The sequence below is a fragment of the Gasterosteus aculeatus genome, chromosome 10 (assembly GCF_964276395.1).
Source record: "Gasterosteus aculeatus chromosome 10, fGasAcu3.hap1.1, whole genome shotgun sequence".
Taxonomy (NCBI): Eukaryota; Metazoa; Chordata; class Actinopteri; order Perciformes; family Gasterosteidae; genus Gasterosteus; species Gasterosteus aculeatus.
The window spans coordinates 3,194,827-3,222,261 of NC_135697.1; the positions used below are offsets into that span (position 1 = coordinate 3,194,827).

Here is a 27,435-nt window from a genome sequence, read left to right on the forward strand (position 1 = left end):
TTTACATTTACATTTTGCCTGGGGAGCAATAAGGGGTTAGGTGTCTTGCTCAGGGACACTTCGACATGGGGCAGCCGGGACTTGAACCACCAACCTTGCGGTTCCCAGTGCGAACCTGGGAGAGGATTAATACTGTTTTTAGGTTATTATTTGAAACGTTATCTCTTTGGAACCAATCGGAGTAGTAACGGAGTGGTTGTCAGTGTTTCCGGCAGCCTGTTACCATAGTTAACACCGTGTTTAATTTTATAAACACGAAAGAGTAAATGCTAAACCCACACTGGTGCTCACTGTATCGTGGAGGAAACATCGAGTCTAACCGCTGATGTCTTTGCGTTGCAGTTTGGAATATTATAGGATGCGTTATTTACAGTTCAGCCATGCAGCTTATGTTAAGTAGCAGATGGCAATGGTTTGCTATGCAAGTGCATTGCAGGTGCATAGACTCTAAATAGCCTAAGCATATCTTAAATTAAGTTCAAGTTATACTTTAAGCTATTCTCATGTTAAGTATGGTGATATAATCACATAACCTATTAAGGGAAAAAGATAAACCCTTTAGTTAGTGATGTGGAATACTGTATCGTTTTGAATTGTACCTTATTAAGTGAAGTTGTAATGTTATGAGTATTACTGTGATGTTGTTTTATCATCTCAATGTAATCTGCGTGCAACCGGGTGATGGTTATACATATAGAACAGAAATGAATGAGATCTCATGTAAGAACTAGAATTAGAAAGCACACTGATTATTCTGCACTTTGTGTAGATTGTTTTTTTATGCACACTAGAAGAACCTGAACCCTGTGAATCTGAATGCTGAGATGGCGAGCTAAACCCGGATCGTGGATGCGGTGTGGCCGACCGTATGATCAGACCCAACCTGATTCGTGTATCGAGAAGACGTCAGACTCCAGTCCTGCCGCCAGGTAGACGGTAGGAAGGTAGTTCAGAGAGACCGTATACATAAAGACCCGGACCACAACGGAACTCGGAACTTTCACGCACACACTATTTACGGACTGAACGGATTATATCCTTGACTTGTGTATATATCTACTCTGGGAAGACTGAGTTCTTTCACAAGAAGCATACAATTTCCCGATCATCTACTCTTCTTTTGTTTTTTCATTTCACACTGTTTTATATTGTGATTGTTGCATGACCGAGTGAAGCAATAAACTGGTCATTCGTTCAACTTCTTCTTTGTTTTAAACCTACCTCTCCTTCGATCCTAGGTAGATATTTAGTGCTTTTTCCTAATACTAGTCCCAAACAAGTGCTACACACTTATTGTAACCTTAGTCGCTTTGGATAAAAGTGTCAGCTAATGTAATGAACGACCTGTCAGTCTGTTCTGGTCATGTGCACGGCCTGTCAATCTCTGTGATTACATCTACCACTCATGAACGTTAGGTCAGTCCGATTCAATCCTTAACAATTTTCCACCAACTGAAATAGGATCCATGTCAGTGAATTCCCCCTTTTGACCTCATGAAAATGCAGGTTCTAAATTAGACTAATACCATCACATTTAACCTCATTGATGGGGTCTTCAGTCGCAGTGACCCTTTCCTGCATGGAGGGAGCATTGTTGGAACAACTTTGTGTCACTCAGAAATAAGAACAGAATCTGTTTTATTTCCCATATATGCGTATTTGTACAAATTTAATTTCGCCTACTTGTCAGGTCTCAAAACAGTTCATTCAATAAACAGGAATATATAAAATAATAATTTGAAATAATAATTTAACTATGCAATATAAAATATATATTCCAAATTATGCATAATACATATATTTGACCTTGTATTTAACAAGTTGTCTCCCTAGTCCGTAGGATCTGCAGTAATCTTTCCTGCCTGTTTCCTCGCCCTGCAGATGTACAAGTCCAGGATGGAGGGCAGTCTTGTGGCAATCATTCTCTCTCCGTTGTAGTTTGTGGTCTTGTTTGGTGGCCAATCCAAACCACACAGCGATGGAAGAACAGGGAGTAGACATGATGGGAGAGTAGAAGAAGCAACCCCCGGTATGATGGTGTTGAATGCAGAGCTAAAGTCCACAAACAAACAGATCCCCCAACACCAGCTTCTCCAAGAGTTTCATCACCATAGGCGCAGGACGATGGGCCTGTAGTCATTTAATCCTGTGATGGTGGATTCTTTGCACCCGGGATGATGGTGGAGCATTCAAAGCACGAGGGGACTTCACACAGCTCGAGTGATCGGTTGAAGATCAGCGTGAAGATGGGGCAAGCTCGTCAGCACAGATTTTCAGGACAACCGTGACTCATCAAATAATAAAAAGAAAGTAGTATTAGTCAAACAATTTATCTATATACTGTTGTATATCTTCAAACATGGGGCGGGAGGGTTGTATATTTTACGTTTTCTTTCTGGGATACATTGACCATAAAAGCATTCTCTATGTGGATCCACTTTTTGACCAAATAACTATGTATGATGTGTTAAAATCGTGCAATGCCATCATCCGTTGATAGGACAAACTGTGTAACAAATGTAACAATAGGGTCAACTAACAAGCATGGCGGCACTGGTGATCATGTCATGTGACACTAATTCTTTTTGGGAAATATTCTACAGAGATCGCCGATCACCTTTTTCAGCACAATGACAATGTTAATTTTGTGTTAACATAAACTGGAATACTACAAACAAATCAGTAATAGCACACTATCAAACTTTAGTATTGGTCCACAACTACTGTACCTGAAGAACATGACTTACTTCTCAATAGATCTTTCAAGACAGCTGCTAAAATGTCAGTTCTGTCTTTATTAAATCACTTCTTAATAGATTCTTATCAACAATAATTTATTCTACATTTGTACCTGTTTTTCTGCCTCAACTCCCTATTAAACTTAAATCTGAACACAAAGCGACTGAGGTTTCAATAAGTGCATTTCAAACATAAGGATACTGTGACAGGTTCGTCCTGTGGGGGGGTCCCGGAATGATGCGCATGCAGCGTCGGGTCCATTGAAAGTGCTTTATTTCAATGTTCCCACACAATAACACACAGCCGGCTCCAGCCTCCTCGCCTCTCAGCACCGTCTCGCTGTCGCCGGATGTCTCCCACTTAAAGGTAGAACACACAGCTTGGTTTGTCCCACCTGAGGCTGACTATGCCTCCCCCGGCACCGTTCCCTGAACCACTCCCTTCTCCGTCCCCCCTGCAGCCGAGCCAAACCGCGCCCGCCACCGCAGATACAAACTCAGCATGAACATAAAAGCGCAATTTCATCACGGGAAGGTGGCGACGGTTCATGTGAGCCGCCGTTCACCTCGTAGGACGGTGGCGATAATCAAAGAGGCAACGCTAAAACAATGAAGGGACATGTGGATCGACCGCGCGCGCTAAATGACCCATTTCTAGTGGTCGAGTGGACGGTGTGGCCGGGGTGCGGAGGGGGGTGCGGGGCGGGGGGCTGCCGTCAGTCCGCTGGTGCTCTCTCCCCGCTGGCTGCGGTCGGTTATCAAAACGTTGCCCAAATGACCCTTTTCAGACTTCATGAACAAATACAGAATCCCTGTGTGTTCATTTCTAAAGCATCGCATTAAGACACACATCACTTTATTAAAGACGCTGCGCTGCTTGCAGGTCGCTGTGTTGTGCCTGATTCTCAATACAGTTAGAAACAATGATTTACTGCGAACGCGTGGCCGTGAAGATACTCGTTAACATGTGATTTGCATGAGGAGGAGGACGCGGGTTCATGTCTCTACTGAAAAAGGATCCTTCCACCGAACACCGGAAGAACCGACCACCGACCAATGCAACCTGCCGCTCCGAAAAGGGAACCTGCCACCGGCCACCGGAGCCTGCCGTCCGGACAAAGGAAGCTTCCACCGACCACTTTTCGCACTCGGTCCTACTGCGATTCATGGAGGGAGAACAAGAGGTGCACAAAGTTGTGGAGGAAAATACGGGACAAATATGTCCGCGAAAAAAGCACGAGGCAATAAAGTCCATGATAAATAAATAAACAAACCAACAACTTCCACACACAAAGACGTGACTCTCTAGGTCAGGGGTGTCAAACTCAATTTCACCGGGGGCCAAAATTCAAAACACACTTCAGGTCGCGGGCCGAACAGAATAAACATTTATTGAACACACTAAAACTAAAAGTTTCTTTTAACATAAATATGAATACAAACAGACAGGAATGTTATTCTGCAATAAATAAACTTTAACTTAACTTAACCTAAAATATCTTTCTCTCCATAAAAATATATCCAGTGAAAATTATACAAGTTAGAAATATGAACATGCTGCAAAACAAAACCTGGAAATATAAATAAAATTTGTGCTTTTCAGAAATAACAAATAACGATGCAAAACATTCAGTTTTCTTTGCTCTTATGCCATTTTATCAGAGCTGGATCCAGCTCTGATAGGATCTCATACTGCATGAAAAGTGGGATTTTCGGCAGTATGCGGCACTGTAAATTGTCGTGGAATTTCAGGTTTGCGGCAATTTGCGGGCAACGCCGAAAACTGCCGTAAATTGTCAGAAATTGATGTGGGCCTCCCTTGGCAGTTGTCCCCCCATGACCCCCTCCTCCTAATTCTAGAGGAGGCTTTGACATGTAAATGAAAATGCGGTGAGCTATACAAACGCAAATCAGGGTTTTAGCCCAGGTGACATTTTTTTAAAAGGTAAGAAAATCTCTGGTACAAATAGATCAGGCTCAGTAGCCTAATTATATAATCTTACATTTTAGCTTGAATTGATTAATTTAATTCAAATATGCTAGATTACTGTGTACGCCATTAGCAAAGGCAAATGTTATGTAAAAAAGATACACAAAATAACTTCTTTAAAAGATGAGTTTAATTCAAGGTAAAATGAGCATTCCGTGCAAACAACATTTGAATCAGCATGAGGGGTCTGCAGAGATCACAGTCTCCTAGAGCTCAGCTACAGTGCATAGTGGCAGGACTACAGTGACCTTTTCTTTGGTCTTCTTAAATGCACAGAGGATGTATTAACCACACATCTTCTAGCAATGCGCTCAACTGGCAGAAATGATGCTGTATGACGTGTCTGTTCCCTGCAAGCCCCAAACTTCTATTGGCTTTCCATAAAAATGTCTGTCCGGGTGGAGATGAAGCCAGGAAACTTGTGCAAGAACATGTTTAAATGCCGTACCCTTTGACACAACATTAACAACTATAAACTGCTTTATAATGGCTGGTCGTAGTTCTGCTAGAGGGTCAAGGACGGGTTCCTCAAAACTGTTGTGTTTCCACACCACTTAGCATGAACATACGCTGACCTTTCTGCTCTGCATCTATCGATTGAGTAAGTTACATTCATATATGTTACCCGTTTACATGTCATGGCAAAACATTCAACCTCAGTGACACAAGGGTACATGTGATGATACATTGTCAACATTGCATGTCTGTCAGACTCAAGATTGTCTGGTGGAATGGAGAAAGAGGCACCACTGTACAGTTTTCTAGGGAAAGTCGTTCTGCTGACACCAAAACACTGCTTTACATAAAGCATATCAGCTGTTTCAAAGTCCCAACCATTTGTCTTCCTAAAATACTGGTCCTTCCGTATAACAATAACCTCGTATGTGATTGGAGGACCCTTAGACTCCTCGTCCAATCACTTGTGAGGTCATAAGCATGACTGATACAGCAGTACTTGCAAGACGAGCATACAAACAGACACGTGTGTTACTATATTCAGAAGAACTGTATCTCCAGTTCCTTTGTTTGGTTTTTGCTGCTTCGTGAATAATGGCTGGACGACGTCTCGCGTTCAACTCGCCTTCAACTCCTCTCCGCGGTCACCAACTTTCGGCCAGTCCGCAGACAGACGAGAAGAAGCTGCTGAAAGCTCTCAGTGGATCGTCTCGTCAACTCCGACAACAAACTGCCGATATCAACGAGCGGTTCGCTCCACTGGAGCGTTCGGGACTCTGCGGGTTTCTGTCCATGGAGGAGAGGAACCGACTCAAAGAAGAGGAGACGGGCGCACAATCCCACGATAGCGGTAAGAATAAGTTCGATGACTGCTAGCTAAGCTAAAAGTAGCGTAGCCTCAAGCTAAGCTAAGAGTAGCCTAGTAGCCTTACAAGTGAGCAGAAACAGCTTTATTAAAGTGTGTTTTCTTTGCCGTGTCGTTTACAGGAAGCGATGCGCCGTCTTCACAACTCCGAGACGAACTACAGGCGCTACGAACCGGAGCAAGGGTCAGATTTAAAGAATATGCTTTCATTCTGCGCTATAAGGGAATATATACGTATGGATACCGATCATAACTGTACATTTTGTTTTCACAGACTAATCTCGCCTCATAATAAGGCGGTGACCTCGTATGTACTCCGGGAAAAGTCCAGATTTAGACGACCTCATTGTGTGTAAGTGACACTGTTTCTCCTTCCTTGTTAAATGTTACTGTGACTTGCGTTTGATTTTTTTTGTATTCATACCACACTCATTTAATTGTTTTCCAGCCGCCTGTGAGACGTATTGTGAGACGGGACGCAGGAGCTTCAGGTTCAGGCGGAACACTCATTGCGGGCGGAAGCTGCGAAGGATTCAGCGCGGAGTCGAGCGAGAACAAAGAGGGTCAGAGTTTATTTGCTGACTTGTTTCAGGTGCATTGATCGATGTGTTGTGTCCGTACGCATCGCACAGTACTGATTCATTGTTGTTTTTACAGCTGCTGGAATCGAGACAAAGTGCGCTGGCTGATGACGAGGTGGAACTTTGGAAATCCGCCACCGTAGAGCTCACGTCGGACGGAGGGGACGGCATTGTTGGCGGGGTCTCGGGGTGGATTGTACGGTCGCCACACACACACGAGCCGCCTGCACAACAGACCTGCCTCGGAAAACACGGCGCCAGTGACGGTCTACAACCCAGTTACTCAGCTGTAAACTAATCAGTCAGCTGTATTCAAACGGGAAAATGACTGCACATTTCATGAATCGCATTTTCTGCCTGAAACGATCGCTTCAGCGACCCTCCTAGGTGAGAGCTTGTGGAAGGAATAATCCTCTATATGTGTCAAGCTAAGAGAAGGATTTTAGAGGTCAATCCATCAGTCTCTATTTGTCAGTTTACTGGCATATTTAACACTTTATCTTCCGACTAATGGAATTTTAAAAGCTAGATTCAAATGAGCAACCATATCATTCTCAGGTCACAAGACTTATACGTTACATGGGGGTGTTGGGGTGATGGGGGAAGGGGGAGTTGCAACTAGTGATAAAAACACAGGACGCCGCTGTCCTGTGTGAAACCATTTCCATGCTGATTTAATTCACCTTACTTTACATATTACAGAAGTTCAACTGGAGGGTTGCATGTACCCCCATTTGAAGTACCAACATGTAGTTTCAACAGTCCTCCAGCAGAGAGAGCAGCAAGACAGAGTAAACACTGTATCTGATATGAATGAGACAGAGGGAAGGGAGGATAGATGTCACAGGAGGAAACCTCATCACAGTGTTTCCTCAGGTCAGAGACATTCCAGCAGGGCGGACCAGAAGGACGCTTCTTGTCCTTGTGTCTTGTTCCTGTCCATCGTTTCATGGCCGCCTACAGCTGATATTAAACGTATACGGGTGATGTCAGTGAGGGAATACCAGCAGACCCCCTCCTGCTCTTGCAGATTGATCTCTTTCTGCTCCACCTCGTGATGTAAGACATGACAACATATTGAACCCACATTGCAAGCAGAAGGCATGATTGGGCGTCAATGCTTTCATGCACACGGAGGCAAACAATAAATACATGGCGGCCTGTTTTTAGGGAAGGTTTTTCAAATCAGATAACTAGAAGCGGCTGTCAGGAAGGGAGGGATAGAAGGGAGGACTCAAACGCAGAGTTTTTCAAAAAAACAAAAAGGCTTTAATAGTTCCAAGTTCCAAAAAGGCAAGATTCCAAGAAGCAGGACGTAGACAAGAAGCATGAACGCAGTGACATGCACCTCCGGACAATATGCAATGACAAAGTAACAAGAGACACACATGGCTTAAATACACTAGAGAGGTGCTGGTGATTGGAAACAATCATGACATGACAGACAATCACAGGGGAAGACAGGACAAGGCAGGAAGTGAAGTTACCAGGGAGACATGATGCAGAAAACTACCATGACAGCGGCAGTATGCGCTCTAACGAGATCATATGCATTACCGACAAGTCGAAAGCTCTTGCTCTTGCTGAAAGGGGACACTATCTGTTTTCACACCAACAGTAGCTGGTACAGCAACGTGACAGAGGTCCTGCACCACTGCTCCCCTGACCTAGATGATGTCATCATGAGTTTTTACTCCCCAGAGGAGTTTGCTTCAGACATCATCGTTAAGGTTTACATCCCACCGTAGGGCAACGTCCAGCAGGCGTAGCGTCCAGTCCTCAACCAGTTCAAACGTCAGAACCCCAGGAAGGCAGCCAGCCCGTTTTCTGTCTCACCTCATCACCTTGCTAGAGACATGCTACCTACTGGCCTGCTTCAAAGCCTGCACCATCCTCCCCATCCCTAAAAACCCAAGTAACACAGGACTTGATGACTACAAGCTCGACGCCCTCACCTGTGTGGTCATGAAGTCTTTTGAACGCCTTGTCCAGTCCCACCTGAGATCCGACCCACTCCTGGACCACCTGCAATTTGTCTACGGAGCCAACAGGTCTGTAGCAGATGATGCAGATCCTGTCATTCACCAGCATCTTGTTTGTGCACTTCTGCTTGAAAACAATCATCCCCTCTCTGCTGCATGGCAAGCTCTCTTGCCCGATTTTTGCACATCGTCTCGGCTAATTACTTAATATATAATATCTTACACTTTATTTTATATTCAAACAGAATTAGACTTTTCCCCATGTGCACATGCTTGTGTATTTATTTTGATTGTTTACACCATCCCGACAAGAAAAATTCTTTGCAACATACATGGTAATAAATTATTGTGATTGCGATGATGCCCGTTTCGTAAATTAAGGTTGATTTAGAATAAAATACACCATAAAGCAGGGTATACCTTAGGTTTACTGTGAGTGACTCGTATCTTTTCAGAATAAACTTCACTTGGTTCACTTGGTCTTTTAACTCACGTATAAAACCAAAGCTGTATCCATGTACTCTCTATTAAGCCATTAATGCTTATTGCTTACGTAATCCCAATCGATCTAAAATCTTAATGCAGTTAATAATCTCCACATTGGCAGGTACATCTGCGGCAAAGAATAACTAAAAATCAAACAATCAACATTCTTCTTTTCCAATGACCAAAAATATCCCTGTGAGTAAAGCTGCCTGATCCATCATCAAGCCATCAAGCCACAGCTAAACAATCATTTGCTTTCATTATAAAAAGCAGAACTTCAAGGAAAGCGTCCGGCAGCACTTTCAGTTTATTTGTCGTATGTGCGTGCTAAATGCCACGCAGATAAGTCAGCGCTCTACCGTAAAATACAAACACTATTTGTGAGTTAAATCGGATATCTGCTGGCGCTTGTAAGCGAATATGGACTCTTGGTCTTCTCGGTCCATTAGTCTCTCTCCTCTCCATGTCCCTCCCTCTGCGGTTCTCCCTCCAAATATTTCTTCTTAATTATTGCCTCTGATTATTTTCTTCAGGCTTTACTGTAGATCAGAGGATTCCCACCAGCTATTCGAAGTCGCAATTCAAACACTTTATGAGCTGAGGAAGAGCAAAAAGCAAGGATGTAGTGAATAGTGCTCCTAAAATCAAAATGGACATGATAATGTTGACGAATACAATGTAATCATTCTAAAACATTTCATGAATTTCACTTCTTCATTTTAAAGGGCCAGTTTTTTCTTAATTGGAGGCAGTTTTTATGTTGTGGCAGATCAATGCGTAGGCCAAACTAATAGTACAGTCAGCCCCCATTATTATGATATACAGTATGTTTGATCTCAAGAGCCCAACTCATCCTTCTGGTACCCTTTATAGATTTAACCGGTTAGTTTAGTTGCACAGTTGAAGAGTTGAATGTGAGGGCAGGCCTTTGAACAAGTTCAGCAGGTTGGATCCTGCAGGAGGACAATTGGGATGCAGAGTGAGATGTCATCTGAGAAAAGTGTGCCATTTTAACTGCATCACAAAGAAATATAACACAGATTTCAACGCGGTTTCCCTATCCTTTAGTCCAGTTACATCCACACGATGACAGTGATTTCCATGGAAACCGCCCAGCAACAGGCTGCATCCTTGAAACCAATCAGAACCTGCTGTGTGTCTGTGTCTCGTCCAATTGGAGAGGCAGTGGAGGGGGAGTACAGGGGGTTTGTGGGCCGCCAAGGTGAATGCTCAGTAGGCGTGATCGAGGTGGATCACTTCCTGCTTGAAAGAAATAAGAATCTCAACATTTTAGTTTAAAAGAGACGTTTTTGTAATTCTAAAAACTAATCATTGAGCAGATATCTGTATATTAGTTGTTTTAAATGTTTACAATAAATTTTGGGCTTTGTCGTTACTCGGGATAAAGGTCCACCACCTGACAGTTAACAGAATGGGTCCAAGACATAAACAAATACATTTGCGGCAGTGATAGTTGTCTTCTACTTATTTTGAAGTCCTTCAAAAGCGACTTAGAAGAAGACAGCCAGTAGGAGCTGTAGCTCAGTTGGTAGAGATCGTCCTCTAATCATGAGGCGGGTGCTTTGATCTTCTATTGTCAGCATGTCCAACCCCCTAAAATGCATACATGTTGTCACGGGTGTGGGTTTTAGGGGTTCCGGAATAAGGCAGGACACGGCAGGTTTAGTTGACAATACTTTTATTTTGCTTCTTACACTCCTCAAAACACAGCACTCCCGGCGTCTAGCTCGCTTGTTTTGCAGCCCCCTTCTCGTCCCGATCGCCCTTACTGCGTTTTAAATAACAAGACAAACACAATCAATCAACATTCAGCTCAGCTGAGGCCAATCGCCTCCACCTGGCACCGTTCACTGAGCCACTCCCCCTCTCTCTCTCTCCCCTCTGCAGACGAGCCAAAACCACGCCCGCCACCACATACCCCCTGCGCCCCCAGCCTATGGCCCACCTTGAAGTTACAAGGTTGTAGAGCCAGATGCCACCGAGTGATCCGTTGGTATCCTTCATGCGGTGGAGCCATTGGAGCGGGGCGTGGTCCAAACAGAGGGTGAAATCGGAGGAGGTAGTACCGCAGTCCACCGTCCACCCTGCTGTACCTGGCCTCGCTTTTGGACAGCTTCCGGCTGATGTATAAGTAGGGGCGGTCGACCCCCCCACCTCCTGGGACAAAACGGCCCCCTGTCCGATGCGTCGGTCGCCAGAGTAAAGGGAAAAGCCCCACCTCTTTTTTTGTGTTGAGCCAATTCGGTGAACTATTCGGTCGGTCCGGCAGGGGGGAGAACACATCTGGGCAATGTGTGTTCTCTGGTCCTCAGAGAGATGGGCCTCGTACGGGAGCAGGGTGGGATTAACCGCTTTTGGCACCTCCGGCCCCAGCTCCTGTCTTTCTGATACCGCAGGCACCAGAGCAACAGACTCTGCCTCCCTCCAGGCTTTCAGGAGGTTTAGGTGGTATATTTGCGTGGCTCCGCCCGGGTCAAACAGCACCACCTCATAGTCGACATCCCCCACCTGCTGTGTGACCTCAAATGGCCCTTGCCACTTAGCCAGGAGTTTGGAGTTGGAAGAAGGAAGCAATGAACTTTTTCAGGGTGTGAATTGTCGCATTGACTCCAGAGGAATGTGGCAAAGCGAGGAGGGCAAGAATCTTCAGGCAGAGATCTAAGTTGTGTTTGCCAAAATATGCACAACATGGCAGAACTATGTGTCACACATTAGACACCAAAACGAAAACACCCAACGGCCTCATCAGGGGCCTCATTTATAAAACCATGCGGAGGATTTGTGCCAAAAGTGGCATACGGATGAAACATAGGACGTGCGTACGCACAGAAATATTCAGACTTATAAAACCGTGCGCACGCACGTCCTACACAGTTTTCCCTTAATAAATCACAATCACTTCTAAATGCAGCGCAGCTTTTGCGGCTTCATGTCACGCCCATAGTTGCCCATATATAGTCTGTGGAACGCCCACAAATTAATATTCAGCGATTGCGAAATCATGGAAAACACTGAGAGGAAAACGAAGAAACGTGACTTCACTCAGTGTGAAGTCAAAATGATCATTGTCGAGGTGGAAAGGAGTAAAATGCTTTTTGGAGGGCACAGTGTGGGCATTACTAATGCCAAAAAGGCACTGTAGTGCAGCGAACCATCGGCCTGTTTAAGTCTGGTCTGGTCTGGTCTGGGGGTCGAGGCGCGTTTGGAAGCTGTGCCACATTATGTAGAACAGCACATGCCAGCACGATTTTGCACACCTTATCAGGAGTAAACAATAACCTCCCTCCAGCGCAGTCGAGGCAGCGCCATCTGCCCTTAAACAGGCCGATGGTGCGTTGCACTACAGCGCCAATCCTTCCATGTGGCACGTCTGAGAGCGCAAGATCAGCCATCAGCGTCATTACGCATTGTGACGGCATCATGGCATTTTATTACCGTCCATTTGATTGCGTGTTTCTTGCATTTGCTGACGGTTCTCATTTCACCCATTTGTGCGTACGCATGGGTCCGAGCTTGCGTGAAGGACCGCACATTTTTCCGTCAAGTTTGCTTTTTAAAAATACCAATTATTGCGTAGAGAGCGGCGTACGTCTTCTTTTGTGCGTACGCAACGTTTATAAATGAGGCCGCTGGTGATTCCCAGAAGCGGCACAGAGGGAAGAGCTGTTCGTGTCCAGCTGAGGCGCTCTGGGACTGGTCCCGACTCCTGAAGGAGGTGCAGCCATAAAGGCCTCATGAACTGCCAGAGACAGAAAGTGGGAGAAGAAATCAGGTTGCATTCTGGGAAGATTTGTTGTGATTTCCTGCTTCTGTCTGTTCCAGAGAATAAATGTTATTTGGAGGATTTAAGTTTTTAAAACAATTAATAGCCAAAAATAGAAAAACATACATTTTCCTTTTTTCATTTCCATGTGATGAAATTATAAACTGTGTGTGTGTTTTACACAGCGAGACGTGTTTGTGTGTCTGATACGTCCAAACAAGTGAGCACACAAGATGCAGCATGCAGATGTTCTCAGAGGGAGGCGTGTGGCTCAGTGGCAACTCAAACTAGCATGTTATAAACCCCCCAGATAATCAGATTACACCAAGGATCATGTCTTGTCTCCTTTTAATGGGGTTTAATCACTTCTCTTTGCAGTATTTCAGTACCATGAAACACAACAAGCACGACTGATTTTAGCAGCTTGTATTCTGACTGGGTTTGACTTTCAGTCAAAACAACTGATAACGTTCTCAGTTAAACAAAGATCCTTCATTGTATATGATTGTGATAAAATATCACAATCATATAGGAAGGAGTGCACAGTAAAATACTGTGTAAAATACTGTGCACTCACTCTGAGCGGTCTGGTGTAAATAACAGGTCAAGTGCCTTCTTCACTATCAGATTCAGTGTGTGTGCAACGCAAACATGGTGCTGAAGCTTCAGCTCTCTCACACAGGCAACTATATTGGGAGCATCATCAGTGACCACACATGTCACCTTATTAGAAAATGCCCTGAATCCAACATCATCCACAATACTGAAGGGCTGTGTTGTCCTTCACTATCATGGAGATACACAATAAACAAAAGTGAACAGGGAAAATTTGTGTTGGTGCATTTGTAATATTGTAATGACTTATCATGGCTGGGTGAAGCTCCAGTTTCCTCCTTATCCTCATGCTAAAGCACAGTAATGCCTTAGCATGGATGAGCTGTTGTTATTGTAACCCAACTCCTTGGAGCACAATAAACACCTCACCTTTGAAAAAGATAAGAAACTCCTCCCCTAAATGAAGCGAGCCTCGACACGCTCGTCGAAGCGTCGGCACATCTCATCACTACTTCTCTCCTTCCCGGTGAAACAAGCGGACGTTAAAATGCGACTTGTCGAGGCGGAGATCTCGGTTCTGTCTCTCCTGATGATGAGCCTCCACGGCGCTGCAGCACGTGAGTTGACGCTTTGTTTAATGAGGTGTTTGATTGTAGAAGAAGAGACGCTTCGTGTCTTCATAGGCTGCAGACATCAGCTGAAGTGTCTCTGATGTCTCTGATGTTTAGCTCAGGACTCTCTCGATGACGACAGACAAAGTTGTAAAAAGTAACACATGTTAAAAGCTCATCAATAAACCGGAGCAAAAGTTGATTTTTAAACTCTTTGTTTGCATTTCGTTTACTAAAGACAACAAGTTATCAATCTGAATCCAGTTTTGGAGAGTGTAGTGACAGATTTTTCGTGAGCCACTCTGCAGGAGAAGATCCTGTTCCTCATTTGCTCACACAGAGATTCCAGGTCTTTCGTTTTCTTTGGGTGAAGTTCCCGTTTATTAGTTTTATAAAACACAACTGCATATACATTTGGTTCCTGATCTCGCTGTGCGTCTTTGGTAGCATCATTACCTGTATCAATTGCTCCTGTGCCCCTTATATAGACTCCCTGTCCCAATAATACACACTGCCACCTGTGGCCAACCTGAGATCGGCTCCCAGTACCGTGTTGTACACAAATATCACAAATGGCTCCTGCACACCGGCCCCTAATTAGGAAAAGTATGTACAATTACATTAATTAAAAAGTAAACAAATTGAAAATAAAATGTCCCTCTTTCTTCGTCAGGTGTTACCAACACGTGACTCAAGGTTTGGTCCTGACCTTTACACGGCTTCTTGCAGCAGAACAATCTTTGATATAGGCCGCACCAACTGTACTGTCTTGTTATTTCCTCCCATGATCCATAACTCACGAGGAGCAGTTGGATCCATGACAATGACAATGTCCTATGATACCAAACTTCTTTGCGGCTTTGTCCACCTTTGTCGTACCTGCAGTAGCAGCAAGTACTTCCTTGTCAATCGTTTCCAGAACCGGTCTGACAGGTACTGAACTAGAGGCACTGAGTGAGAGCTTCCAAGTCATTGACGTCATCAGAAACCTTAGTTATGCGGAGGTCATTATTTCTGAAGCACAGAAAACATTATTTTCCTGACCATTCTAATGAGTCGCTCCCAAACGCTGCAATGGTGGAAAGCAGCATGGGGGTTAAAAGTTCAGTCAATTCTCCTGCAGGAGTGATATGAATCCTGCTATGGTCCATGGTAGCTAAGGCCTCTTTTGACGCTCGCTCTGATCCAGCTAGATTCGTGCTGTTGTCTGACCTAAAACGATGCACTTGGCCTCTGCGACAAAACCTCCTTGTGGGATTAATGCAGGAGTCTGTATTTAATCTCCCGATGTACGGCTCTGCCAGCCATGGAGGTAAAAATGAGTTTAGTTTTTCACAAAGATATTTTATAGTTAAACTTAAATATAGACAAGTTTCCCGGGCACTTCCGGTTTACTTCCGGCGCAGGCTGAGTAGTGGTGTAAAAATGGCTTTGCAATGGCAACATTCGACCGAAAATCTTGTTAAAAATGGTGGTTTGACCATTCCGCATCCAAGTAAGGTAACATCATGGGCGGACAACATGTCGATATGGCCCAGCATCACAACATCCAAGATATTTTCTTGTTTTATTGATTCCATGGCGGTGGATGGGAATGCAATTAATAACCTGAAAAGCTCAGAGGCATTTCAGTACCTCCATTCCGACAAAGTGGGCTGTGTACTTTTACACGATATGGGCATATAACGGCCGATGTTGAACCAAGCCAGTCAATTCAGCGCATAACGCCTGGGTTTTGGTTACCAAGACGGGAGATGTGGAGACTGCAGGCTGTACCTGTAGCTATGCAGCCGCCGTGCTTTCGAAGGTACGTTTGCCCATCTTATGCTTGTATTAAGATGTTTGTATGTATCCGTGTGTTAATATATAACAGAACACGAAGAGTAATAAAAAGAAAAAGTAATCCCTTCTAGCCTGCCTGCACTAAAAGCATTTAACCCTTCAAAGTCGCCTGACGAGCGTCAAAGTGCGCACCCCTGACATATCTATGGAATGGATAAAGGTATTAACTTACTTTTTTTTTCTATGAAAAGGGTTAGGGTTACATTCGTCTGCGTAATAATTAGTAGACTGTGTTGACTTTGAATGATAAGCCTTCCGTATTTGAGTGCAAATCTATAGCATTTTACTCACTTGTAGATGGTTGATGGTCGAAACATTCTCCTTCCGACCAAACATTCAGCAATCGCCACGAGTTGTTGCAACCGTGAACAGCACAATATGTCCCGGAGCCGTGTCGGCGTGTAACACCATTCATAGTTTACTTTTTCTGCACGCTAACCAAAGACCGTAAAAGACGCTAACTCGCTAACCGAAAGTGCTTTGCAGACACAACCGGAAGTCGTTGGCAGAGTGAAAGGCCAATGGCGGCCCGCTTATTTCACTCAGGAAACTTGTCTATAGAGATACACAAGAAACTGGTCAGATTAGTTTGTTGTTTGTAAATGGTTGAATAAAAAAAATAATCCTTCTACTCAAACAATTTAAATCTCAAAAAACACAAAAACAAAATGATTTAATTTCTATTTGAATATAAAAAATGTAAACAGCAATTAAAAGATCAAATAAATTACCTTTGAACTTGTTTGTGTCTCCACTTCACTTCAAGAAACTCTGAGTTCAACGTTATTGTTTAAAACCTCACAAGAAGAAACGTCTGTTTTTAAAAGTAAATATTGATATTGATTTCTGTATTTGAGTTGTTAAACACAGCAGATGTTATCAGGGTGTCTTTGATGTTCTGTGTTTCTTTTTAATTCTGTGTGCAGGAAAACAACATAATTATTGATTAATTAAAGTGTGACATCAGAACTGATGATGATTCCTTTTTGGTTCCAGTGACTCACTCAATGAAGCTTTTCCTCACTGGGTCCTCTGGAGTCCCAAACTTCCCAGAGTTTGTGGCTGTGGGGCTGCTGGATGAAGTTGAGATTGTTCACTATGACAGTGACACCAGGAGACTAGAACCCAGACAGAACTGGGTGAGCAGAGTCATAGAGGATCTGCCTCAGTACTGGAAGAGGCAGACTGAACTTGCTATGGAATGCCAGCAGGAATTCAAAGACCACCTTAAAATATTAAACCAAACCTTCAAACAAACTGGAGGTTTGTTTATGTTTCACACTTTTTGTTTGTATTTGCATCCTTTGTGTTATTACACACTCACACACACACACACAGATTAACATGTTCTAGTTGAGGTTCCTCACTGAGACGACTTCTTCCTCTTGTCTGTTTGAAATGGTGATGAATGAAATACTGCTCAGTGTTGTTCACACTGAAGAAGCACTTCCAAGGTTTCATCAGCCTCTCTGACATTTTACAATGTGAACAATTCATGGATTCATTAGAAATAGTTATTACATCATCTGCAAAGACAAGAATAATTAGTTTGAGCCCAAAATCTGGAGTATGACACAGATGAGAGTTAATGAACTCTCTCTCTCTCTCTCTCTCTCTCTCTCTCTCTCTCTCAGGTGTCCACATTTACCAGAGGATGGCCGGCTGTGAATGGGATGATGAGACCAATGAGGTCAAGGGTTATGATCAGTATGGTTATGATGGAGAAGACTTCATATCATTTGACCTGCAGACAGAGCAATGGATCGCTGCAAAACAGCAGGCTGTCATCACCAAACAGAAGTGGGATCAGGACAGAGCTCTGATAGCAGGGGAGAAGAACTACCTGACTCATGTGTGTCCTGAGTGGCTGAAGAACTACTTGAAGTACGGGAGGAGCTCTCTGATGAGAACCGGTAGGATCACATGACCTGATGTCCTTCCATGGACACGATGAATGATACTAATGCACTAAATATCAGTGATAATAATAAAGATGTAACCTGTCCCTCTCTTCTGTCTCCAGAGCGTCCCTCGGTGTCTCTCCTCCAGAAGACTCCCTCCTCTCCAGTCAGCTGCCACGCTACAGGTTTCTACCCCGACAGAGCCGCCCTCTTCTGGAGGAAAGATGGAGAGGAGCTCCATGAGGACGTGGACCTCGGAGAGATCCTCCCCAACCACGACGGGACCTTCCAGATGAGGGTTGACCTGAAACTGTCCTCCGTCCCTGCTGAAGACTGGAGGAGGTACGACTGTGTGTTCCAGCTGTCTGGTGTGCACGAGGACATCGTCACCAAACTGGACAAGACCAGGACCAACACGGGTAGGTCTGAGACCCGGAGCGGTGAAGGAGGGAAGCAAACATCCACTTTGTTCACTTTGTGTGTTTTAGATTTGGGAAGTTTTGTTTTCTTACATTTCTAGTCTAGTTTTTATTTGTAGACATTTTAAGACTCGGATCAGAATTAAACACAGCGAGAGTTATGAACACTGTTTACTGATCTAGATTAATATATAAATGTGTCAATATTTGGTTCATTTCTCTGTAAATAAGTTTATTCGTCCTTTTGTAAACTCCTTCCAGGTAAGAGCTTTATTTGAGTCCGTGCTGAACTATTGTAACGTGTCACCACAATTCAGACGTTGTAGAATCTGCATTCACACAACTACTGGTCACTTAAAGATGAGTAGACAGAATGATTAAACACGTGTATTAATACATGTATCCATCAGTGAATCAGAGCAAAGTTCAGGAAGGAGGTTGAATATGTGTCTCAGTCATCATGTGCAGACGGCATAAAGAAATGACGTCACATGGTGTGTGTGTTCAGGTCTGCTGGATAAGTGGATCTTCTTCTCTTCTGACCTGCTTCATCTGTTCAGCTTGAGACTCTTTGATTGTTTTGTGCTCCACAGAGAAGCCTGCTGGCTCCACCTCCACCTTCATCATCATCGCTGCAGTGGTTGTTCTTGTCGTCATCATCGCTGCTGTGGTTCGATTCAAGGTTCACAGAAAGAGGAACGGTGAGAGAGACGATCAGAGACACAGTGTTGAGGAGCATTTGATTTTAGGCTTTGAGTTGATGCTTTTATCCAGAATGAGACACTGAAGCAACTTTCACCAGTCACACTTATAAAATCATATTTGCTTTAATTCTGCATTTATTGTTTAGTGCCATTTTACTTTTAGACAATTCTGTGATTGTTTTGCACTTGAGACACTTAAACGTAGTTAATTGTTTCTACAGGCTGTTGTTGAAAGTCATTTTAGCTTTTAGAGGAAGAAATAGGTTAAAAAACTGAGATTGTATCTGCTGGGAGGAAGCTGTTAGAACACTAAACACTGACATTCTCTTTGCTTTTTATTTCAGCCCAACGCTCTTCTTCTTCTACTGCTTCTACTGACGGCTCTGACGTCACTGAGGAACTGAACCCTAAACCATGAAGTCGGCGTCCTGCACACAGTGAGTAGCTCCACGTGGACATGAACTATTCACAGCTGCTGTTCCACAAAGCTGCCCTCAGTATGAGCACAAGGAGCTTCTCATGTAAAGAAGTCTTTGACTTTTTCTACAACAAAGGTGCAGTTTGGTTCCGTGAGACGTGAGATTATTAAGAGAAAGACACAGAAAGCTTCACATCAGCTCCTCAGATAAAGTCTGATATTCAAAGCTCTTACATTAACTTCTAGGAACTCACTAACACATGTTTATCAAAATGGAGTCAAAGTAGTTTGTGGTAAATGATTTAGTTTTCTCTTTTATGTATTTGTTTCTCTCTTTAGGTTTATGGGTGAATGTTGCTCTGGATCAACAAGCGATGCTCCACATTCTTCTCCATAAACTGTCAATTTATGGCTCATCTTTCATTTAAACGTCTGAATCAGGGTTGGTGAACATCTGGAAACTGAGGAAACATCAATAGTCACATTTAATTATTTGGGTAGTTTGGTTTTAATAAAAAGGTTGAAATGAAATAAAACGAGGATGATTATTTTAGGAGACGTTCAAATCAATGAAAGCATCAAAGTGCTCACAGACTAGTGTGTTCATCTCAAACAAATCCACCATATTTACTCTTTGATACTTCTGCTGTTTGGGTTGAATCCTTGTTGGTAACAAACATGTAAACACTCACACAATTGAGTTTGAATCATCCGAGCACACTGATTGAAATGTTATTGACTATTTCTTGCTGCTGTTTTGGATCAAGGGATGTTTTCCTTCTTGGTTTCGTGGGAGTTGAACAGTGATGCTCTGAATCATTTCTTGTTTTGTAGATGAAGGTGGAATGAAGTCGCTCCATTTCCCCTTTTTGTACCTTTGTCCTGCTGTTCAATAAATGCTCCAGATGTTAGTGTGTTGTTGTGATTCCATGTGCTTCCCCTCTGTGACTGCAGCCACAATCACATGCATGTTGTTTCCCTTTGGACTCTAAACGTCGTGTTCTTCACTTCACTGGTTCAAAGCATGCTGGGATTTGCTGCAAATGGAAGACTCACATCGCCTGAGATCATTTTATCGTAACAAAATAACATTTGTAAATCCTGCGTCTTATCAGCACATGTTGTGGTCGTAGGCAAGGCAAGGCAATTTTATTTGTATAGCACTTTTCATACACAAGGCAGACTCAAAGTGCTTCACATTATAACATTTCATACAATAAAGTGAAATAAAATGCAGGAATTAAAAGACAATTAAAAACAGCAAAAAAAATTCTAAATTAAAATCTTGTTTAAATTGTTTAATTAAAAGCAGAGGTTAAAAGTGCAATGTAGGTAAAATTTAGCAGAAGGCGAAGCTGAACATAAAAGTTCTCAGTCTTGTTTTAAACGTGGTCAGAGTTGGGGCAAGTCTTAAATCTTCAGGAAGTTTATTCCAGCTGTTTGTTGCGTAGTAACTAAATGATGCTTTCCCATGATTTGTATTTACTCTGGGAATCACTAACAGATTGGTGTCAGAAGATCTTAGTGATCTTGAAGGCTTATGTAGTGGAAGCATATCAGTGATATACTTTGGTCCTAAACCATGTAGTGATTTATATGTGAGCAGTAGGATTTTGAAATTAATTCTCTGACATACTGGGAGCCAATGTAAGGATTTAAGAATTGGTGTAATTGCTCACATTTTTTGGTCTTTGTTAGAACTCTAGCAGCAGCGTTCTGAACAAGCTGGAGCTGCCTGACAGTTTTTTTTGGAAGAACTGCAAGGAGACCATTACAATAGTCTAGCCTACTAGTTATAAAGGCATGTACAAGTGTTTCTAAGTCTTGAGCTGACATGAGCCCTCTAAGTCGTGCTACATTTTTGAGGTGGTAGTAGGCCGATTTTGTTACTGATTTGATGTGACTCTCCAAGTGTAAATCTGAATCCATAATAACCCCCAGATTTCTGGCTTTATTTGATGTTTTCAAGGACAGAGAGTGAAGGTGTTGGGTTACTTTAAACCTTTCTTTTTTAGCACCAAATACAATGATCTCAGTTTTGTCTTCATTTAGTTGTAGGAAATTTTGACACATCCAGTCTTTGATTTGCTCAATGCACTGGCACAGAAGATCTATGGGGCGATAGTCGTTTGGTGATAGCGCTACATAGATTTGGGTGTCATCAGCGTAGCAATGGTGGTCAATTTTATTTCTTTGCATGATTTGTCCTAGTGGGAGCATGTAGATGTTGAATAAAGTCGGCCCTAAGATCGAACCTTGGGGAACTCCACACGTTACGTCGGTTGTTTCTGATACGAAGTCACCAATGGAAACAAAATAGTTCCTGTCTTGTAGATAGGACCTGAACCAGCTTAAGACTGTGCCTGAGAGCCCCACCCAGTTTTCCAACCTGTCCAAAAGTATTGAGTGGTCGACAGTATCAAATGCAGCACTGAGGTCTAATAGCATTAATATTTAAGTTTTGCCAGAGTCTGTGTTAAGATGGATGTCATTTACTACTTTAATAAGGGCCGTCTCGGTGCTATGAAGAGGTCGAAATCCTGACTGGAAGTTGTCGTGGCAGCCAGTTGAAGCCAGGAAGTGATTAAGTTGTTGTAGGACAACTTTCTCAATTATTTTACTTATTACTTTTACGTCGTAGTATCTACAATGATCTGAATATTCAGTGTTCTCTGTTGTCTCTGAGGATAAATGGACGAGTCTTTGACCTGCAGACGTCCAACAAAAGAGCAAGAAGAGTGAACATTTTAGGGGCAAAGCAGTGATTCTTCACAGATATCTGAAGAGGGTTTTACTTTCCATTAAACAAGAAACCATGAGACGCATTGATTAAGACCGTCCTAATCAACACGTGTGTAAAATCATTGAACAGGACATTTATTAAAGAACACTAGAAGTAGGAGCAGAGTTGAAACAAGTCGTGTGTTGAGTTGCTGCTCGGAGGTCTGCGTCTCAGCCCTCTGATTTATATACTTGAGAACACACACACGTTATGCTTGAAGGTGGAAGGTCTGCGTCTTAGTCTCCCAATTCATGACATGTACACATGAGACATGTGTCAAGGCTTCTCCAAGGTCTGCGTCTCCGTCTGGTTGAGATAACACACACTAGTTACTCATCCAGGCTTCTCTGCTGGGAGGTCACACACTCTGTGGCGTTCTAAAGCAACAATGCTTCAACTACTGTGACTTGAGACCAAACATTTAAGTTTTTCCAACGTGCTCTCTCTCCTGTATGATTTTCTTTACCGCAGCTTCTTTTACTTCTTGTTTGTTTCTGGGTGTTTCTCCCTTCAGTCTCCTCTTAAGGAGATGAAATGCATGCTCTATTGGGTTAAGGTCAGGGGCCGGTATTTCAAAACTTGTAACCCAGATCAGAATGATCCGGGAAAAGTTGGTTGCCAACCGCCAATCAAAACCAGAAGAAGAAGAAGAATGATCCGGATAACCAAATCCCCCTGTCCTCAGCCACGGATCAACTTGATCTATCCCGGTATTTCAAGACTTTGCCGGATTGGATCAGAGTGATCCTGATACCGGCAGATTGGGATGTCCAAATCCGTCCCGCCCCCTGGATCACTGGCAGGAAACAGGAAATGGAGCGAATATGTTACAGAAAAAACATAAAAAGAAGAAAAAAGAAGAAAAAAGCTGGAACAACTATTGTCTCTAAATGTACGTATCGTCTTGGTCAGTGTTGATGCGTCCTGGGGCCGGTATTTCAAAATGATCCCACAGGATTAATCCTCCTGGGTTTGATTAAATCCTGATCAGATCCTAAAAACGGGTATTTCAAAGCAAATCTGATCCTGAAGATTCAGATTCAGATTTGGTAATCCAATCCTGCCTTTGATCCGGATAAAACACTGCTGTTGAGTATTTCAAAACTTTAGTGGGAAATCTGGATCAGTTTGATCCTAAAAATCAGGATTACCCTCATCCCACCTAGGAGGTGGATTTGAGGGAGATTACATGTTATGGTTTGAACAGTTTAAGTGTAACTGCTCCCAAAGTTCTTTGTTTGATACAGTAGCTACGCTTCACTGCTATTTCTATGTTTAAGTTTGAATATGAATGCCTTATTTAAGCAACAGTCACGTTAAGTTATACCCACTGATAAAGGCCTCCACTCAAACCAGTCAAATGTATTTATTAACATGCATGCAGCACACACACTTAATTTCCATAGCCAAAGCTCAAAAGGTTATGCCATTTGGAGCAGGTCTGTGTTAACTGGCTGTCTTCCCTTTCCACAGACATCTGTAAAGAAAAGCAAATATTAAGGTTTTAGAGCTGTCCCTTTAGTTGATAACTGTTTCCTAAAAAAATATGTACAACACATTTTAAAATCTACACACAATGCATTGCGAGTAAATGCATTCAAATGTGGACTGTGGACCGCGACATACAGACACTAGCCTATTTACCAACTTGTTAGCTCCTTAACATAGAAGTCATTGGAGCAGCGTTAGCTCGCATTAGCGCGAACTCTGCTTTATTTGAGATCGCCGAGCTCTTCTTTCAACTGTGCTGATTTACGTAGCTGGTTAACTCAATATAATGATTGCCTTTCATCTAGTCTTAGGACGCATCAACACTGACCAAGACTATACGTACATTTAGAGACAATAGTTGTTCCAGCTTCTCCTTTTTTCTGTAACATATTCGCTCCATTTCATGTTTCCTGCCAGTGATCCAGGGGGCGGGACAGATTTGGACATCCCAATCTGCCGGTATCAGGATGACTCTGATCCAATCCGGCAAAGTTTTGAAATACCGGGATAGATCAAGTTAGATAGATGAAAGTTGATCCGTGGCTGAGGACAGGGGGATTTGGTTATCCGAATCATTCTGATCTGGATTACAAGTTTTGAAATACCGGCCCCAGGTGATTGACTTGGCCAGTCTAAAACCTTTCACTTTTTCTCCCTGATGAAGTCCTTTGTTTTTTGTGACTTGTGTCACAACATGTAATCTCCCTCAAATCCACCTCCTAGGTGGGATGAGGGTAATCCTGATTTTTAGGATCAAACTGATCCAGATTTCCCACTAAAGTTTTGAAATACTCAACAGCAGTGTTTTATCCGGATCAAAGGCAGGATTGGATTACCAAATCTGAATCTGAATCTTCAGGATCAGATTTGCTTTGAAATACCCGTTTTTAGGATCTGATCAGGATTTAATCAAACCCAGGAGGATTTTTTGAGGTGGTAGTAGGCCGATTTTGTTACTGATTTGATGTGACTCTCCAAGTGTAAATCTGAATCCATAATAACCCCCAGATTTCTGGCTTTATTTGATGTTTTCAAGGACAGAGAGTGAAGGTGTTGGGTTACTTTAAACCTTTCTTTTTTAGCACCAAATACAATGATCTCAGTTTTGTCTTCATTTAGTTGTAGGAAATTTTGACACATCCAGTCTTTGATTTGCTCAATGCACTGGCACAGAAGATCTATGGGGCGATAGTCGTTTGGTGATAGCGCTACATAGATTTGGGTGTCATCAGCGTAGCAATGGTGGTCAATTTTATTTCTTTGCATGATTTGTCCTAGTGGGAGCATGTAGATGTTGAATAAAGTCGGCCCTAAGATCGAACCTTGGGGAACTCCACACGTTACGTCGGTTGTTTCTGATACGAAGTCACCAATGGAAACAAAATAGTTCCTGTCTTGTAGATAGGACCTGAACCAGCTTAAGACTGTGCCTGAGAGCCCCACCCAGTTTTCCAACCTGTCCAAAAGTATTGAGTGGTCGACAGTATCAAATGCAGCACTGAGGTCTAATAGCATTAATATTTAAGTTTTGCCAGAGTCTGTGTTAAGATGGATGTCATTTACTACTTTAATAAGGGCCGTCTCGGTGCTATGAAGAGGTCGAAATCCTGACTGGAAGTTGTCGTGGCAGCCAGTTGAAGCCAGGAAGTGATTAAGTTGTTGTAGGACAACTTTCTCAATTATTTTACTTATTACTTTTACGTCGTAGTATCTACAATGATCTGAATATTCAGTGTTCTCTGTTGTCTCTGAGGATAAATGGACGAGTCTTTGACCTGCAGACGTCCAACAAAAGAGCAAGAAGAGTGAACATTTTAGGGGCAAAGCAGTGATTCTTCACAGATATCTGAAGAGGGTTTTACTTTCCATTAAACAAGAAACCATGAGACGCATTGATTAAGACCGTCCTAATCAACACGTGTGTAAAATCATTGAACAGGACATTTATTAAAGAACACTAGAAGTAGGAGCAGAGTTGAAACAAGTCGTGTGTTGAGTTGCTGCTCGGAGGTCTGCGTCTCAGCCCTCTGATTTATATACTTGAGAACACACACACGTTATGCTTGAAGGTGGAAGGTCTGCGTCTTAGTCTCCCAATTCATGACATGTACACATGAGACATGTGTCAAGGCTTCTCCAAGGTCTGCGTCTCCGTCTGGTTGAGATAACACACACTAGTTACTCATCCAGGCTTTTCTGCTGGGAGGTCACACACTCTGTGGCGTTCTAAAGCAACAATGCTTCAACTACTGTGACTTGAGACCAAACATTTAAGTTTTTCCAACGTGCTCTCTCTCCTGTATGATTTTCTTTACCGCAGCTTCTTTTACTTCTTGTTTGTTTCTGGGTGTTTCTCCCTTCAGTCTCCTCTTAAGGAGATGAAATGCATGCTCTATTGGGTTAAGGTCAGGGGCCGGTATTTCAAAACTTGTAACCCAGATCAGAATGATCCGGGAAAAGTTGGTTGCCAACCGCCAATCAAAACCAGAAGAAGAAGAAGAATGATCCGGATAACCAAATCCCCCTGTCCTCAGCCACGGATCAACTTGATCTATCCCGGTATTTCAAGACTTTGCCGGATTGGATCAGAGTGATCCTGATACCGGCAGATTGGGATGTCCAAATCCGTCCCGCCCCCTGGATCACTGGCAGGAAACAGGAAATGGAGCGAATATGTTACAGAAAAAACATAAAAAGAAGAAAAAAGAAGAAAAAAGCTGGAACAACTATTGTCTCTAAATGTACGTATCGTCTTGGTCAGTGTTGATGCGTCCTGGGGCCGGTATTTCAAAATGATCCCACAGGATTAATCCTCCTGGGTTTGATTAAATCCTGATCAGATCCTAAAAACGGGTATTTCAAAGCAAATCTGATCCTGAAGATTCAGATTCAGATTTGGTAATCCAATCCTGCCTTTGATCCGGATAAAACACTGCTGTTGAGTATTTCAAAACTTTAGTGGGAAATCTGGATCAGTTTGATCCTAAAAATCAGGATTACCCTCATCCCACCTAGGAGGTGGATTTGAGGGAGATTACATGTTATGGTTTGAACAGTTTAAGTGTAACTGCTCCCAAAGTTCTTTGTTTGATACAGTAGCTACGCTTCACTGCTATTTCTATGTTTAAGTTTGAATATGAATGCCTTATTTAAGCAACAGTCACGTTAAGTTATACCCACTGATAAAGGCCTCCACTCAAACCAGTCAAATGTATTTATTAACATGCATGCAGCACACACACTTAATTTCCATAGCCAAAGCTCAAAAGGTTATGCCATTTGGAGCAGGTCTGTGTTAACTGGCTGTCTTCCCTTTCCACAGACATCTGTAAAGAAAAGCAAATATTAAGGTTTTAGAGCTGTCCCTTTAGTTGATAACTGTTTCCTAAAAAAATATGTACAACACATTTTAAAATCTACACACAATGCATTGCGAGTAAATGCATTCAAATGTGGACTGTGGACCGCGACATACAGACACTAGCCTATTTACCAACTTGTTAGCTCCTTAACATAGAAGTCATTGGAGCAGCGTTAGCTCGCATTAGCGCGAACTCTGCTTTATTTGAGATCGCCGAGCTCTTCTTTCAACTGTGCTGATTTACGTAGCTGGTTAACTCAATATAATGATTGCCTTTCATCTAGTCTTAGGACGCATCAACACTGACCAAGACTATACGTACATTTAGAGACAATAGTTGTTCCAGCTTCTCCTTTTTTCTGTAACATATTCGCTCCATTTCATGTTTCCTGCCAGTGATCCAGGGGGCGGGACAGATTTGGACATCCCAATCTGCCGGTATCAGGATGACTCTGATCCAATCCGGCAA

The 27,435-nt window shown here is 42.9% G+C and overlaps 2 protein-coding genes and 1 long non-coding RNA gene across 4 annotated transcripts in view; 2 read left to right on the plus strand and 1 right to left on the minus strand.

The window, feature by feature from the left end:
• LOC144383430 (major histocompatibility complex class I-related protein 1-like) overlaps positions 1–19,868 on the plus strand; it is a 60,628-nt gene extending 40,760 nt beyond the window's left edge. The window contains exons 1-7 of one of the 2 annotated variants that reach the window (XM_078080736.1): positions 13,897–14,054; positions 16,887–17,153; positions 17,525–17,803; positions 17,914–18,210; positions 18,804–18,911; positions 19,259–19,351; positions 19,672–19,868. In XM_078080736.1, coding sequence (XP_077936862.1) covers positions 13,898–14,054; positions 16,887–17,153; positions 17,525–17,803; positions 17,914–18,210; positions 18,804–18,911; positions 19,259–19,332 — 1,182 coding nt within the window. In that variant the 5' untranslated portion in view covers position 13,897 and the 3' untranslated portion in view covers positions 19,333–19,351; positions 19,672–19,868. Of the gene's footprint in view, positions 1–13,896; positions 14,055–16,886; positions 17,154–17,524; positions 17,804–17,913; positions 18,211–18,803; positions 18,912–19,258; positions 19,352–19,671 lie in introns of those variants that run through there. The other variant, XM_078080737.1, reaches the window with a different exon arrangement.
• LOC120826863 (H-2 class I histocompatibility antigen, K-D alpha chain) overlaps positions 1–27,435 on the minus strand; it is a 233,836-nt gene that overhangs the window by 28,953 nt on the left and 177,448 nt on the right. The gene's annotated exons all lie outside the window — the stretch shown is intronic.
• LOC144383441 (uncharacterized) lies at positions 4,897–7,210 on the plus strand. Its single transcript, XR_013450840.1, has 4 exons — positions 4,897–6,034; positions 6,172–6,233; positions 6,324–6,612; positions 6,707–7,210. It is a non-coding gene; the product is annotated as an uncharacterized LOC144383441 (long non-coding RNA).